The sequence below is a fragment of the Callorhinus ursinus genome, unplaced genomic scaffold, assembly GCF_003265705.2.
Source record: "Callorhinus ursinus isolate GAN/ISIS: 27379988/994484 unplaced genomic scaffold, GSC_fseal_2.0 scaffold18, whole genome shotgun sequence".
Taxonomy (NCBI): domain Eukaryota; kingdom Metazoa; phylum Chordata; class Mammalia; order Carnivora; family Otariidae; genus Callorhinus; species Callorhinus ursinus.
Window position 1 is genome coordinate 30,908,449 of NW_027397080.1, and position 17,953 is coordinate 30,926,401.

Sequence of the window (17,953 nt, forward strand, 5' to 3'; positions counted from 1 at the left end):
TCACTATAACTGTTACCTATGTTCTGGAAATGTTAGGAGATCATATAAAGAAAGTCTCAGCCCAGAACTTTTATCTAGCAAATTATTTGATTTTAAAGAGCACGGGATTGTTGTTTGCAGTAGTCTTCAGCAGTAACTAGGAGAAAATGTCATAGCTAACTCAGAGTTGTTTTTCTCACATTCACTTCTCTGTGAGTTAAGATGGAGGAAGGAATTTAGATTAAGATGTTTCTTTTCTAGCTTTCACTGGCACAAAGCTTTTTCAGCATCACAGATTCATCACTTCTAAAATGAGGTAGTCTTTTTGTGGTAGTGGAAACATTGCCTATCTTGATTTATACAACATTTGTCAAACTAATTGAAACCGTAAATATGTTAATTTTATTGTGTGTAAATTATGCCTCAATAAAGCTGACTTAGAAAAAAAGATGAACCAAAACAGTAAAACAAAACCCAAAAGTTAAAACTTGTTTCTTAAAAAGGATAGAGGATGAGGATTTTAAAGAAAAAGGTCTTATAGTTCAAAAGATTTTATATACGTTGTATTAGTTGTTGAACGTGATGGGGTGTCTTTTTCACCGAAATTAACCTATTTTAAAATGAACTGTGGCTCTCTGGTCATGTGTTCTTTATTTTTCTCTCTTGTGTTTTGTGTGTGTGTGTGTGTGTGTGTGTTTTGAGCAGCATTTCCTCAGCTCAGCTCACACTTGACTGAATACACTGATCGATTATCTGGGGATTAACTAAGCCTTCTCATTTCCTGCTTTCCATTTCTCCTCTCCAGCAGGCCAGTGGGCCTTTGTTGTCTGGCATGTGGACTGAGATAAGCTATCAGGGCATGTTTGTATTAGAAAAATGGTTGTAGATGGAACAGTTATAAATAGACTAACAAGTATTAAAGGTTACAGTCTTTGTTTAGGTTTAAATCAAAAGGAGAGAAGAATAAGATATTTAGGACGAGACAGACTGGTTCACATAAAATGAAATAGCAAAAAGTAAATTCTCAGGGTTCCTACTGATTTTTCTTTTCTTTTCTTCTACCAAACTATTTGAATTTGTTTATTTTCAAGTTGAAAATGTTTGGCAGCTGTAATTGTTTTTCTATTATTATACAGGCTGACTTTATTTACATCAATAATGATTTCTAAGCCTCTATCAGTGCTCCTTGAAAGTACAGATACTTAATTCTAAACATCTTTGTGTTGCTAAAAGGTATTTTACTGCTTTATCAGCTCTGTCGTTTTGCACTTTAACTCAGAAAGCAAAGGTACTAAAAGGTTATTACCTAGAAAGAGGAATATTCCTGGATTCACATAAAATAAGCATGTCCATCTTTATAAAAACTGATGCTTTAATATAGTACTGTAAACTGAAAGTCGTTTATTTTTCTTTTCTTAAACGTTAATGTTGTTTCATGGTGCTAGTTTTCTGGGGTAGGAAGCAGCACCACTTTTGAAATGGTCACAGAGTTGCCTGGAATTTCAGATTGCTACATAAAGTTATCCAGGCCATTATTTTATGCATGCATGCTTCCAACTCTTAAAGGTTCACCATTGTTTTAAAGTACAGTTATTTTTTTTAAAGTGTAGGTCTATGTATTCTTGTTTGCATCAAGCTTTAAATTTTCTTGATATAATGAGCTCAAATTTTACTTTTTAAAATTTTTTCTTTAAAGATTTTATTTGTTTATTTGACAGAGAGAGAGGGAACCACAGGCAGGGGGTAGTGGGAGAGGGAGAAGCAGGCTCCCCGCAGAGCAGGGAGCCCCATGTAGGACTCCATCCCCGGACCCTGGGACCATGACCTGAGCCAAAGGCAGACGCTTAACTGACTGAGCCACCCAGGCACCCAAATTTTACTTTTTTTTTTTTTTTTTTTTTTTAAGGATTTTATTTATTTGAGATAGCTAGAAAGAGCACAAGGTGGGGGGGGGGTGTTGGGGAGAAGGAGAAGCAGGCTGAACAGGACCCTGGGATCATGACCTGAGCCAAAGGCAGATGCCTAACTGAGCCACCAAGGCGCCCCTGGGCTCAAAATTTAGAAAGAATACTTTAAACTGAAATGACAGCTTTCTTATCTAGATTTTCTTCCCTTTAGCAAGAGTTTAACTTCCTGCCCACTACCAGAAGGTCTGATTGTATAAAAATCGTTCTTCTATTCTTTGTATTCTTTTCTTTAAGAATTTATTTGAGAGAGAGCAAAGTCAGCGAGCGGGGTTGGGGTGGGCGCAGAGGCAGAGGGAGAAGGAGAAGCAGACTCCCCCTGAGCAGGGAGCCCAATGTGGGGCTCTATCCCAGGACCCTGGGATCATGACCTGAGCTAAAGGCAGACGCTTAACTGTGTAACTGACTGAGTCACCTAGATACCCCCAATCTTCTATTCTTTTTTTTTATTTAAAAAATTTTTTTAAATAGATCTCATTTATTTGACACAGAGAGTACAAGCAGAGGGAGAGGAAGAAGCAGTCTCCCCACTGAGCAGGGAGCCTGATGCAGGGTTCAATCCCAGGACTCTGGGATCATGAACAGAGCTTCAGGCAGATGCTTAACCTTCTGAGCCACCCAGGCGTACCATCACCCCCCAAGTCTTCTATTCTTAATAGTATCTTCTAAATGAATATGTGCTATCAGATCTCCATTCATGGTTCTGTTTGGGGAGCATGCTTACTTACTTCCATTGTGTAAACTACCAGGGTAAAAGAGGGGAGGGCATCCCGGACTGTTTTTACAGCTTGTTCATTTCATCCCATAGAACAGCTGTTCTCAGGTTTGGTCCATGGGTACTCAGGGTCAGACTGTTTTCATAGTTATGCTAAGATATCATTTGCCTTTTTCATTCTCCTTTCATGAGTGTAGAGTGGAGTTTTACAAGGGCTAAATGATGTGTAATATCGCAATAGATGGAATGCAAGTATCTGATATGAGAATCTGTTATCTTAAGCCATATGTAAGAAAACGTATATATTTACTTGTTTCCTACATTTTGTTTTAAAATTTTTAGTTATTTTTTTATAATTATTTATGTTAACATGTAGTCAGGTTGTTATTGCTAAATGATTTAGTAAAGAATATCTTGAAACTTTTTAAAATTTATTTTCCAATATAGTAAGTATTGATAAGATATAACCCACATAAACAAAAGTTCTTTGAACGCCTCAATAATTTTGAAGAGAGTAAGGAATCTTGAGTCTAACAAGTTTGAGAACCACTTCTGTAAGGCATGTGTTGACTCAGTGAAATCTTTTCAAGATATTTCAGCGTCTGTTTCTCATAGCAGAATCAGTGTTGATGTGCCTTTAATCATAAGTTAGTAATTTTTATTTAAAGATTAAAGTGATCATTTGTTTCATTTGTGAAACTTCTAGAGAATTTTGGAAGCCTATAGCCCAGATTTTAACCCCTCTTTCTTTAACTTCATTTTTGCTACTACACCATCTGACCCTGTTGTTTGTTGGTTTGTGATAGAGCTCTCTAACCTTTCTAGCTAGGTCATGTAGAAGTGGTGAGTAAAATCCCCAGTGAGTAGAATCACTGCTGCTGTTGCTGTCACCACCATCAACAGAGAACAACCAAAGTATTGCAAAGATGTCAAACTTTATAGTATTTGAGCTTGACTTTTTTAAAAGAAATTCACTGGATTGTTTAATTCCATTTAAGTACGGATTAAAGGCAATTTGGCAATTTCTTATGGTGCTGTCTATGAACAGCTGTTTTTTCCTCCATTATGGGGGAGATATTTGGAGCCAAATAGAAAATTTGTGATTATAAATTTATCTGATAAAACCATAGCTACTGGAAAGAATACTGGCTTTTATCTTATTTTACTTTTTTTTTTTTTAAAGATTTTATTTATTTATTTGACAGACAGCGAAAGGGAACACAAGCAGGGGGAGTGGGAGAGGGAGAAGCAGGCTTACCGCTGAGCAGGGAGCCCGAAGTGGGGCTCCTGGGATTGTGACCGGAGCCGAGCCGAAGCCAGATGCTTAACGACTGAGCCACTTAGGCACTCCAAGAATACTGGCTTTTGGGAGGAAATTTATTTTGGGTTTGGACAGTAGATGTTAGGGATTTAAGCATAGAGTCCTAATATATCTATGAAATTTCATCTTCCTAACTTGATCTGTCAATGCAAACTTGAGAGCTTTTAAATCCTGAATCTGACATTTAGTATTTTTGTCACGATAATATACAGGATACATGTGGTAAATTACAGGAATGCCCTGTAGTTTGATATCTCTCTCCCAGTGTATAAAGTTTCCCTTTAAGTGTAGCTTACTCATGTGTATGTGACATGAACTTGTTATTTAGTCTAAGAGGACAAGGACAGTGGACACCACCTGGCAACCCTACCTCCTCTTACAAGCGAAGGGAGGCCAAGAGGTAAGAGTCTTCCCAGGCAGCACCTGTGCTTAGTTTTGGTCTCTCCACTGCAAATAAAGGAATCTGTTGTCTAAAAATTGTATTGTTCCTACAGAGTGTAATCTTAGATAGAAAATGCCTTAATAAGCTTGGATGGGAGATGATTTCATTTTCAAGTACCTTTTTGGTCCTACCAAAATATTGACTGACTTTTGTCCAGATTAAACTATAAAAAGAATTAACCTAAAGACAGAAATTTAATAAATAAGACATGATCAAGAAACAGTGATTTTTAGAAATGATTTCTGATCATTAGAACCTGCGTTTCAGCACATTTTTGGTTGCATCATCTTTCCGGAGATTTGTATATAACCAGTTACTTGCACAGCTTGGTTGTAAACAATGTAAAAAGTCATCTTCACTCCCAGAGTTCCACCTTCTTGCTTTACCTGATTTATCTGATACAATGTGATTTAAATCCTCTTACAGGATCCACATGCTGATGCAATCTCTTGAAAACATTCTTTTGGATTGAGGTGCCACAGGTTTGGAAAATGAGCTTGTAACCTTGATTCTGGTGCCTAAGAAAGTTGGAAGAAGGCATTTTAAGATAAAACAAGAGTGGATACTTTGTTTACTCAGTTGGCAGTAAGATATTTACTCTCCCTTACTCCATCTGCTCACATAAAAGGAGGCAAAATACTTCTTAGTACATTAGGGAGATTTGTATATGATAGCCTGGTAGGAGATACTGAAAGCCCTTTCTTCTCCTTTGAGAACAAGATTCTGGAATCAGTGTTTTGGCTTTCTCTCTTGGTACCCATGGGAGAGCAGAACTCTGAGATGGATGGACCTTAATGGCCAAGCCTTGTTATGTTTTTCTAAAGCTCTTTCATGGCATTTTGAGCTGTGATGACTATAAAGCCATTTAGATATAAATATAGAAACTGTTATATTCCTAGTGTCTCATGTTAGGAATAGAGCAGTGGCTTGAAATATTACAAGATATTTCCTACCTGATCTCATTTTGATTGATCTCAGTTAGTCCTGATGTTTACATAGTTCAGTATGATCCTCTGATACAGAAAGCTTATCTTTAGATTGGATTCTTCTGTGCATATGCCTGGACTTATCTTTGTTTGGCCTTGGAGAAGAATAGTAGGCCTTGACACATTGTCTGCTGCCCCCTCTCCCCTCCCTCAGAGTCAGGAATATTGGAGCCAGTAAGACTGTGTCCCTAAGGTCTTTTGAGGGCAGTCTTCCCAGCAGGCATCTCCTTGTGTGTGGAGGTGGACCCAACAGGATTGAAATGCCACTTTAAACTTTATTTTTTTATTATTGTTATTTTTAATTTTTTCACTTTTAAACTGGAAAGAGAGGGCGTTATATCTCTGGTGGACCATTGTCATCTCCTCCCCCCCTCCTGACCCCCGGCTTAGTGTCCTAACATCAATTCAATTTGTGTAGATATATCTGAATTATACAGTAAACCTTTAATATTCATGTAACTCTTAACCTTATTATCACCATGTTGTGGAAATGCAGGAAAAGTTTCTTCAAAAGATATTTTCTTAAGCCATCTAGTATACAAATAGTACGTACTACTACTTCTCAAATTTCTGGAAGAACTTGGTTGGCTATTTTGGCTTTAGAAAAATAAGAATTTTGGTCTGATTTCACCTGACTCTGAATCTAGATCTTCCGTTATTTGAAATGCAAGCTCTCAAGAACTAAGGAGTTAAAAATTTGAGGGAAGTTCCCCAATTATTACCTCTAGCAGATTATTTTGACTTTGCAAAGTTTTTTATGTGATGGTATCCATCTTTGTATCTTGCTTAGTTGTCTTTGGCCTGATCCTTCTGTCAAATTTGGTAACAGAGGAGGGATAGCAGGGCTTGTTTGGAGGGCTTTGAGAGCCCTGATGGTATCTGCTAGGAGCTGGTAGGTGATTGATGGGACAAAGAAGGTCTTTCCTGTATAATGCAGGTGAATTTAAAATTATTACTATTCCCATCCGGGGTTGGGGTCCTCCTCCATATTGTATAAAATAATCTCTGCACTTGTCCTGTTGGTCATGTATGACCTCCAACCACCCCCCCCCATATTTCATTTATTTTTTAATGTTGAAATGTTTTTTCAGATGATATCAAGACTGGTTTTAGGAAAGATTCAGATTGGCTGTTTAATCAGTGGAGGTACTGTATTAATAATCATGGAGATCTCTAGGAAGGGAAATTTACTTCTTGGCCTTGGATCTTATATTTATTTGGGATGGTTGAATTCTGTGCTGCCGATAAAATGAACCAGTCCCTTCAACAGCAGCCGCCTCTTTGCCTTCCCTTTCTCCTAGTCTACCTTTGTTAGTTATCTCATCCAGAATGTTTAATTTCAGTTGATTTTTTAGTTCATTAATTTTCAGTCCATTGTCTGATACTCATAGCTCTGCAAATCCTCCTGTTCTGTTCCCAAACACCTAACATTAAGCTGTTTGTCTTTTTTCTAAACCCAGGTAGGGATGGGTTTTGTCCTCAATTAAATCATTTCCTTAAATTTACATACGTCCCTCCTTTCAGAGAAGTCCAGGCCAGTGATGTGGAAGAATCCATTAATTTAACCCAGGATCAACTACTCTCCTTGTTTACACAGTTATCCTGGGAAGCCTTACTGTAAGCACATTGGACACGTTCCTGTGTGGTGGTTTTTTTCTTAGAGCTGGTGCTTCCTGCTCCCTGTACAGTCAGATCTCTCTTTCTCTAAAGATAAAGTGGTGGGAAATTATTTACTTCTCAGTGGGCTCTTCTCTATCCAGAAATAGACCCCAGGGTGCCTTCACATGGGAAGCTTCTCACCACTTCCCTCTTCATTCAGCATTCTGTTTAAAATGTGTCACTTATAACCATTTTGACCTTTATGGAGTTGTACAATTATATCACTAGTTGGTAATGAGGCCTGTTTATTAAAAATACTTGATATGCTTCTCAAATTGTTGCAAAAATGGAAATTCTTCCCCCCTACTTTGCTACATGATTTATTTTTGTATTGCTCTTACCAGCTTAATTTTGAATCTGGGAAAAGCAAAATGTCTAAGTAAACCTCTTGTAGCTTGATGCCTGTCTGCATCTGTAGACTATCTGTACGACAGTAATATCCAGCACTTACTGAGAGCTGTTCACTTTACTCGTATTAACTTATTTAATCCTCACAACTGAATGTGGCAGAGGCTGTTATTTCCCCTCATTTTATGTATGGGAGTAGTGAGACTGGAGAAGCCATTTGCCCAAGTCACTTGCAAAACCCTGATTCATACCTGGGTGGTTTGGGCTAAATCAGATGACCTCTACGTTTACTTTTGCTTTCAGTTTTCTGTGATTCTGAGCAGCAGTCTTTGTCTAATGAACAGTGGGACGAACACGGAAGATATCCTGTGGTTAATATTGGGCAGCACCTGTGTGTCTGAGGCAGCTTTGGGAGCATTTACTGGTAGGGGGGTGCGCTGCTCTGTTCCCCTTTGCTGTTCCTCAGTGCACAGCAGCTTCCAGGAGAGATGGCATTTTAATTTGTAAAACCTCTTTAGGATGCTAATGTTAGTGATGCCGTTTTGTTGATGTAGAGAAAACTGGAGGCTCTCCCCCAACCCCACCTTATCTACTGGTTTTGTCTGGGGAAGAAGTCTAGATATAAGCATATAAAATGAAATGCAATTCTAGAAATCCTTTTGTTCTCCCCTTCATTTGTCAGATGGCCAGGTGACTCTACTTGAGGTTGTCCCCAGCAAACTAGTGATTGCAGACAGGACTAGAAGGCTAGATTATTTTAGTCTAGGACTCTCTGAAACAGCACACCGCCTCCTTTTACAGACGTTTAATCTTTAACTTCCAGGCCTGTTTTGAAAGATTATGTCTGTTACAGCTACTTATGTTTGTTCAAAATTTTTTTACTTTGAATCTACCTTTTGTTCTGTTGTATCCGGAATTAAGATTCTGGAGGCTTTTTTAAAACACAATGCTGCCACCCCCTGGTGATTAGGTAGTACTGCATTAGGAAATCCAATAGGCTTTCAACTGCCTTTGTATATACTTGCCTCTGGTATTAGGAGTCATAAATCTAGGTACAAATAAACCAGAGCAGTAATTGTGTGTGTGTGTGTGTGTGTGTGTGTGTGTGTGTGTATGTGTGTGTGAGTGATCATTAAGTGTGTGAGGATCAGAAGTTAACATAGATATTAAACTTCAAAAGGTAGCGAGAATTGCTGGCTTGGTTCTGAAAAATAGACATTGTATGATTGCCAGTTAGGATACCTTTAAGAGCTTATTTCTGTTGTCCCTCAGGTTTTCAGACATCTTAGATGTGTTAAAAGAAATACAGGGAAGTATAGATTTCAGAACATGGTTTCTAAGACTGCTAGTAGATCTGAATTCCTTTGAGCCCTGTTAAGTAGTTCATTACTGTGAGCATTGAGGCATCCATTAGTAGTTAAGGGACTGAATATCTCTCATCTCTTGAAAGAAACCATATTCTCATGAAGAAATAACTCCTGTGATTCTCAGCAAAGTTCCTGAAATTTTTCCGTGAAGCACTGGTTATGGTCATCTACTAACAGAAAACTGAGTGCCTACTCAGTTCCAGACGCTTTTCCATCTTTCTCCTTCTTTCACTCATCTGTTAGGTAGGTTTCAGTATTCCTGTTTTACAGAAAAGGGGAGGCTCAGAATATCTTATTAACACGCCCACAGTCATGTAGCTAGGAGGTGGTGAAGATGGGGTTCGAACCCAACTTTTGACAGACTTTACCATGTTCTTACCTACATTCCATGTTCCCTTCTGGTAGTGCTTAAACCAGGCTTTGTTCTCACCATTCTGGTTTAGCTTTTCTTAAAAAAGAAACTGTTAGACCATTGGTTTTAACCGGGGTGGGGGGAATAATTTTTTCCCCTCAGGGAACATTTGGCAACGTGTGGAGACATTTTTTTGGTTGTCCCAATGAGGGAGGGGTGCCTCTGGCATTTAGTGGTTGGAGGCCAGGAGTGCTGCTAACAGTCAAGCTGTGCACAGGATAGGCGCCCACAACAGGCTTATCTGGACCAAGTGTCAGCAGTGCTGGAGAGGAGAACCCTCGTACGAGACAGTGTATTAACTTAGTCGAGTTTATTCTTTGAGTTACCTCCACACAGCCTCTGCTCCTCCCCCGGGTCTGCCTCCCCCTGGCCCTGCTGTTCATTGCTATGCCTTGGAGGGAAGCTGCAGTCTTTTAGTTGCTTTCTCACCACCTGGTGCGTTGTCCCGCACTGGCTGGGTATTTGGTCAGCAGTAGGGGTAGAGGACCCCACTTGTCTGAAGAACAGCCCACTAAAGGCGGGATTCCGGTTCTTCTCCACACCATGCAGAACGTTTCCCTGTGCTACATGCAGATGGGCTGGGGGGATGTCTAGTGCTTCCTCTCTTTTCTCTGTGTCTTCCTCAGGTCTCCTCTGCCTGGAAAGAAGCCACTGAAATCTTTCCCATTTTCTCCCCCAGGTCGGATGTCACCTCCTTCATAATCCTCTACAGGGAGTAATTGCTCTTGTGTATGAACTCTTGCATGTAACATTTATTCTTTTTATGTAACACTGATTCATCCTGATTTTCCCACCTTTAGTATAAACAGCATAGAATGTAAAAGTGCAAAATGGAAAGAAAGTAAAAAGTACCATTTTGTAGGTTTATTCTTTGGGTTCAGTCTGTTTTATTCAAAGCAGTAATGATGCCTTGTTTTTGGTGGCCTGTGTTTTTTCACAGTTAGTTATAAAGTATGAACCCTGGTGTTGATGATACTCACTTTGGAATAGCACTTCTTCACATTTGAGTTCATCAAGACTTTTGGCAGTTCTTTTATCTCTAGCAATTTAAATGGCTTAAGTATTTTAGTGAAGGTTTTTGTTGGGTTTTTTTGGAAGCCTTTCTGGCCTTTTAGTTTTTTTTTTTTTTTTTTTTTAAGATTTTATTTATTTATTTGAGAGAGAGAATGAGATAGAAAGAGAGAGTATGAGAGGGGGGAGGGTCCAAGGGAAAAGCAGACTCACTGCTGAGCAGGGAGCCCGACACGGGACTCGATCCCGGGACTCCAGGATCATGACCTGAGCCGAAGGCAGTCGCTTAACCAACTGAGCCACCCAGGCGCCCCCTTTCTGGCCTTTTAGTAAAGACTATATACATATCTCTCATTTAAGCAGAAAGCATCTTTCTTTATTAAAGAAGAATCCTTTGACATATTTTAGACGTGGTCACCTCCTTCATAAACATGAGATATGTCTTGAATTTTAGTTCTCATTCATTTCTGACTCACCTCCGACCTGTCGTGAGAAGGTAGACACTGCTAAGAGGAATAATACTGCATTCACCTTGGGGAGGTCTCTTAAGACCCTCACCTGGGTTAGAAATTATTTTATGAGGCCCTGGGAAGCCTTAGTGCACTTGCCATGTTCAGCTGTCTCACAACCAGGTGTACAGAGACAGTCTCCCTCAGGCTGTAGCCGCATAGCCTTTAAATAGAAAGGCAATATTTCCTCCTCTATTCTTTTTTTTCCTTTAAATTTTTATTGTTATGTTAATCACCATACATTACATCATTAGTTTTTTTTAATTTTTTATTGTTATGTTAATCACCATATATTACATCATTAGTTTTTGATGCAGTGTTCCATGATTCATTGTTTGTTCATACATCATTAGTTTTTGATGTGTTCCATGATTCATTGTTTGTGCATAACACCCAGTGCTCCACGCAGAACGTGCCCTCTTTAATACCCATCACCAGGCTAACCCATCCCCCCACCCCCCTCCCCTCTAGAACCCTCAGCTTGTTTTTCAGAGTCCATCGTCTCTCATGGTTCGTCTCCCCCTCCGATTTACTCCCCTTCATTCTTCCCCTCCTGCTATCTTCTTCTTCTTCTTTTTTTTTTCTTAACAGATATTGCATTATTTGTTTCAGAAGTACAGATCTGTGATTCAACAGTCTTGCACAATTCACAGCGCTCACCATAGCACAACCTCCTTTATTCTTTGAATGAACCAGGAGCCATGTTAACTTCTGGGGATAACATGGCTAAGTGTCCCACAACATTTAGGGGCCCCTGATCATCATAGAACTCTATTATTCATAAATATTTGTGGACAAGTTGTTCCATTCTCTGAAAATTTGAAGATAAATAAAATACGATCCCCTGCTCCATGGACTGCTAGTACCTTCACCACTGCCCACATTCTGTATGTTAGTTTTCCTGTAGCAATTACTGCAAGTCAGGTGGCAGTACTGTAGAGGGGCTGTAGTTCAGTCTGGGAGATTGACACACCTTGGACAGATGACTTTGTGCCAGGCCTGGCAGGGTAAGGTTTTTCTAACTTATTGCCCTTAATGGCCTTGACACTGTGCTGACACAATTTGTAAATATTGACCAAAATGATTAAGAATTTAGATAGAAGGATGTGTTCATGTAGTTTTGCATAGTTTATGCTAAATAACAATATTGAATGAATTAGTTAAACTGGGGAGATTTATAGGTTCAAGTTTGGTCTCCTTTGGTTTCTAGGAATAAATGTTTTGAGCAATAGGGTAAGAGGGTGTGATGGCTGGGATTAAAAACATCTTTGACCTCTTCGTTGCCTTATGTATTTTTGTGGTCCTGGTGATAATTGTGAGTCTCCCTCTCTGCCTCTCCACCTGTTTACAGGGGCTTTTGATCATGGGTATGGTATACAGCTGTGGGCACCCGAAACCCTGTTCCTAATGCTGTTAGATTTTCCTTTTCAGAGTAAGAGGGACCATCTACTCATGAACGTCAAATGGTACTACCGTCAGTCTGAAGTTCCAGATTCTGTGTACCAGCATTTGGTTCAGGATCGGCATAATGAAAATGGTAAATATGTCCTGGTTTGATTTTTACATTTTCTTAGCTTTGGACAAGGCTGTTTCTAAAGACGCTCATTAAATGTAGATAACCACTATGAAAAATTGTCTCTGAAAAACCTTTTTGTAACTAAGGACATTACTGAAATGTTTATTTGTATACTTTTGCTGAGTTCTTTTATTATTTTTGCCTTAAAAAAAAAATCCCAAACAACCAGAGAGATGTGCCAATAACATCTTCCCCTTAAACTTGGAATAGAGATAGGTCTTCTTTGGAAATAACAGCAAAATTACTTTTTCTCCCCTAATGATGAACTAATAATACCTAAAACACTAGGGTCATGTTTTATTTCTTTTTTCCTTTTCAATAATCTGTATGATTGCACTTCTGCGTCCAGGACTGTGAACTTCAGTTTTGAAAGTGTGGCTTTCCTGAGTGGTTTGGGATTCAGTTTGCATCTTTTTTTTTTTTTTAAGATTTTATTTATTTATCTGAGACATAGAGATAGAGAGAGAGAGCATGAGCAGGGGGAGAGGTAGAGGGAGAGGGAGAAGTGGGCTCCCCACTGAACCAGGAGCCAGATGTGAGGCTTGATCCCAGGACCCCGGGATCATGACCCGAGCCGAAGGCAGATGCTTAACCATCTGAGCCACCCACGGCGCCTCCAGTTTGCATCTTGACTTTCAGAATAATCAGGAAGGTAGTTCAGAGGATCTTTTTTTTCTTGCTCTGGCATTGTAGTTTCTACCTAGTAATTTTATTGACTCATGCGATATGCACATAAAATGTGTATTTCATTTGTTCTGATGTATAATTATGCATTTTTATTGATTTTTTTTGAGTGGTGCTGGGCCTCATGCTAGCTGCTTCACATTTGTTATCCATTAGTCATATGAATTAGAGTTTGTCATTGCCCACTTTCAGGTGAGGAAATCGATATAGAAATGCTCAAGGAGTTGCCAGGTGACGTGTCTTCTAAGTGGTCCCCTCCAGGCTGGGATCCAGTTTGGTCGGCCCTGATGTCTGTACTCTTCCCACTGGTCCATACTGCTTTTGGTGATAAGGTTTTGAGTCAACAAAGCAGTAATCAAACACAGTTTTGAAGAATGATTTTTTTTTTAAAGATTTGTTAATTTATTTATTTGAGAGAGTGAGAGAGCACAAGCAGGGGGAGTGGCAGAGGGAGATAGAGAAGCAGGCCTCCCGCTGAGCAGGCAGGTAGCCAGGACCATGACCTGAGCTGAAAGCAGATGCATAACCGACTGAACCACTCAGGCACCCAAAGAATGATGTTCTTTTATAACTCACTAGTTTTTTCCTTCTTTGAAACTATAAAAATTTCTGTTAAAACAGTTAAATTATGGTTCCTAATTAAAAATTGTAACTTGGTTATTTTTTTTCAACAGAAACAGTGTGATTTCACTCTATTCTGGAATATATAGCAATAAGAAATTAAAATGGACAGGATCACTAAATATTTCCATAGTTTATAAGTTTGTTAAAATATGATAGTTGTTTCCTCTTTTTTTCCCCTTCTTTTTTCATTAATTGCTTAATGCATTTCAGCAAAGTGTGGGGATTTGGTAAAAGGTGTAAAACATACCCAATAGGATGCTTTGTTCCTGTTGTTATTCCTCCTGACCAGACCTGGTTATTTATTGTACTTTCTTTAGTGGCAGGTGAACCTGAAAGAAAGATTTTGCAAAAATTTTCCTAATTGTTTTGGGAGGCTCAATTGTAATATCTTCTTAATTAATTATTTTGACAGACTCTGGAAGAGAACTTGTCATTACAGACCCAGTTATCAAGAACCGAGAGCTCTTCATTTCTGATTACGTTGACACATACCATGCTGCTGCCCTTAGGTAAGTGCCAGAGATACGGTCTTTCCTGCAAAGGAGCAGTCATCGAGCATAGGAGGTAGAGAGTCTACCTGTCCTCATCTCTTTTGATAATCATGATATTAATCAGACTACTCTTATGGTCTCAGTAAGCTAACACCCCAGGGTTAACTTTGTGGATTATTGGGATTTCAGAGGTTACCTGTATTTTCATTAATCTGTGTGTGTGTGTGTGTGTGTGTGTGTGTATGTGTGTGTGGAGGGGGGGATACTCAAAAAAAATTTTTTATACCTTCTCTGTAGTTTTGTACCTCTGTTTCCTTATTAATATCCTGGTATTGAAAACTAGCATCCTGGCACTGGTTGCTAAAGTATTTAGGATGAAGTGTTATGGTGGTCTACAGATTATTTTCTAAAGAATCAGTTACTTCTACTAGAAAAGAGAGAAATGGGTGAAACAAATATGGCAGCATGTACTTGAGAGTCTAGGCAAGGTTTGTACAAAGTCTTATTGACCTTTTCTTTCAATCTTTTGTAGGTGTGAAAAATTTCTTACCAAAAAGCTTTGAGTTAGGGAGAATGTATTGAAGATTTTACTCTGAGTAAGGAGGTAATATTGAGGTAGTCTTAGGTAATTATGTGAAAAAGTGACCATGAGCCACTGCTTTGCACTTTATGGTATTTTCTGTCCCTTTCAGGAAAAGAGCACAGATATATATCCTGGTGTATTTTGTATGTAAGTGGAAGACTTTGGGCTTCTTAAGTAGTAGAGGAAGTAAGACAAGTGATATTCTTATAACTCTTTCCCAGGTAGGAAGAATAAAGTGGTAAAAGACTACTTTCTTTGTTAAAGAATATAGTTGGAAAAAAAAGGCATAGGGATTTGCTTGCTTTTAGCTTAGCTATAATGAGATAAAACAGTTTCTCTATTCTGTTGCTCAGATGGTATTCAGTAAAACCATATGGAGTCTCTTCTGCAAATCTACTTAGCTAAAGCCGGTTATTTCAAGGCAAATTAGTAGCAACTTTTAGGGCAGGTTTGGGTAGATGTTTTGGGCCAGATCGTCTTTCATATGCTCCCCCTCGTGTAGCTACTCTGCTCAGCCATTGTAGCACAAAAGTCATAGGCAACATATAAATAAATGAGGTGGCATACACCAATAAAACTTTATTTATGGACACTAAAATTTGAATTTCATTTAATTTCCACATGTCAGGAGATATTACCCTTTTTTTGATTTCTTTCTTTAGCCACTTAAAAATGTAAAAACTGTTATTGGTTCTGGGCTGTATAAAAATGGCCAATGGGCCAGATTTGGCTCAGGAGCCATAGTTTGCCATTCCCTGCTGTAGGGGAAGGATTGTGTGTGGTTAGATTTGGCTTCTTACAGGACTTTAGATAAATTTAGAGAATTCCTGTGGTGTTTTATAAACGTCTTCCAAAATTCCCACAAGCTTTTTATGTCTTTGTGGCAGTGACTTTCCAATCTTAAACTCTAATGCTGAATGAAGCAAGTTAACGGAAGGAAGGAAGTAAAAATGGATGGATGGATGGGACCATTAAATTGTTAGTGAAGACAAGTGACTTGATCCTGGCATTCTTTGTTAACTTGCTCTATGCTTTTCCCCTCCTGTTTCTATCTTGTGTCAGTGGTTGAGGTACCGGATTTTAAGCAATGTAGAGTTGAAGTTAAAACAAATAAATATGTGAGCCATAACTCTGATTATTTAATATGTTTTGATATATTTGCGTAAAATGAATATATTTAACTATTAGCTGCTCTTCACGTTTGTGGAGTCATTTTATACTGTTTTACCCTTTCTATTAAAAAATTTTTTTTTTAGTTTTTTTAGAAGATTTTATTTATTTATTTGACAGAGATAGTGAGAGAGGGAACACAAGCAGGGGGAGTGGGAGAGGGAGAAGCAGACTCCCTGCGCAGAAGAGAGCCCGATGCTGGACTCGATCCCAGGACCCTGGGATCATGACCTGAGCCGAAGGCAGATGCTTAACGACTGAGCCACCCAGGTGCCCCTCTATTAAGAAATTTTTAAAAGATTTTATTTACCTATTTGAGAGACATGGAGAGCATGAGCAGGGGGAGGGGCAAAGGGAGAGGGACAAATAGAATCCCCGCTGAGCAGGGAGCAGCCCCATGTGGGGCTCTATCCCAGGACCCTGAGATCATGACCTGAGCTGAAGTTAGACACTTAACCAACTGAGCCACCCAGGAGCCCCTATTTTACCCTTTTTAGAGGAACCAGTTGTCCCACATAATTCCAACTGGACCCAGTGAATGTACTTTAACTAGGTTTATAATTAGACACTTCCTGGAGATGTGTAACTGTGTGGTTACTGCCCCTTCCCTGGCCACAGAAGGGCTGGAGTGCTGATGGTGATTCTTTGTCTTCTTTTCACTGTGGATATGACTAGAACCCTTACTGATTAGTTTTTTTCTTCCTGTGGTGTTTTCTTTGAAGTGACCATGAGGTGGTTTCTTTACAGCTGTCATCTTAAAATTTGATTTGTTAGCTCTTTGTGTGCCCTGACAATTGGATTTTTTTTCAAAGATAACAGATGATAGTGGTCACATAATTATTGAACTGGCCTAGTAGGTGCTCAGTAAATACTTGTACATGTATTGACATTTGTGTGCATCTGAGCTCATATGTATGGTTCTTACCATTATAGTAATCTTGCTTGGTTCTCAGTTTTAAGTGCTTGCTGTAAGATCATCTCCCATAAAAGCAGCATTGAATGGCACCTCCCACCCCCGAATCTCTATTTGTTCCTTTTCTCTTTACCAAAACTATTTTACTTTGATTTAATTTAGTTTGATTAATTTATTTAGTTTTTAAGATTTTATTTGAGAGAGAGAGTAAGAGCTGGAGGGAGGGGCAGAGGGACAAGCAGACTCCCCACTGAGCATGGAGCCTGACATGACAGTGGGGCTCCATCCCAGGCCCCTGAGATAATGACCTGAGATGAGTTCAGATGAATAACCAACTAAGCCATCCAGGTACCCCTAGATTACTTTAATTTTCAAATATGGCAGGGGGTGGTAGTGGAATTAACCTTTAACTTTTTTTTTTTTAAAGATTTTATTTACTTATTTGAGAGAGAGTGCCAGTGTGGGGGGAAGGGGTAGAGGGGGAGGGAGAGCTTGATGTGGGGCTTGACCCCATGACCCTGAGTCCACGACCTAAGCTGAAACCAAGAGTTAGACACCCAACTGACTGAGCCACCCAAGCTCCCTAACCTTTAACTTTTCTCCCAATTTTTCCTTCATTTACCCACAGAAAGAATTTTTTCTTCCTCTATAGCTATAAAGCAGTTCTGCCAAAAGTAAAATCAGTTTTGAAAGAGACAAATAAAATAGTCCATAGGCACATGAAAAAGGATCAAATGAATATAGTGAAAAAAACGTGGAGGAGAAATAAAAAGAAAGACTGACTGTGTTAGTGCTTGGCACTAAGATCTTGTCAAAGATCAAAGTGCTCAGTTGTGTGGATTCATGGGACTCAGTAAATTTGAGGGGCTCCTGCCACTGCATTCCCTCAGGAGGAAACTGAAGTAGAGCTTTCTCTTTCAAGCTGGTGTGTTATAAGGAAGGACAGCACTTTGTCCGTTAGCCATTGTGAATCAGACAGAAGACAGCATTCCTCTGCAGCCTAATTCTGTGTTGAGTTATAGTATTTACCTACCCAAACTAAATTCACTTTCAGAGGAGACTGTGGGACCATCAGTTACAGAAGCCTGTGTTGAGATCCGGCGTTGCTGCCTGCTGCTCTTTTTAAATTCCTGTCTTGGCTGTCCCTCATCCCTGCCTTTCAGGCCAGGGTTCTGCTGCTGTTTATTTTCTTTTTCTTT

The 17,953-nt window shown here is 39.2% G+C and overlaps 1 protein-coding gene across 4 annotated transcripts in view; it reads left to right on the plus strand.

The window, feature by feature from the left end:
- The window catches only part of RERE (arginine-glutamic acid dipeptide repeats), a 411,538-nt gene that overhangs the window by 227,263 nt on the left and 166,322 nt on the right, over nucleotides 1-17,953 (plus strand). For all 4 annotated transcript variants that reach the window (XM_025856826.2, XM_025856830.2, XM_025856827.2 and 1 more), the window contains 2 exons: nucleotides 12,145-12,250; nucleotides 14,010-14,106. In XM_025856826.2, the coding sequence (XP_025712611.1) occupies nucleotides 12,145-12,250; nucleotides 14,010-14,106 (203 nt within the window). The remainder of the gene's footprint in view (nucleotides 1-12,144; nucleotides 12,251-14,009; nucleotides 14,107-17,953) is intronic.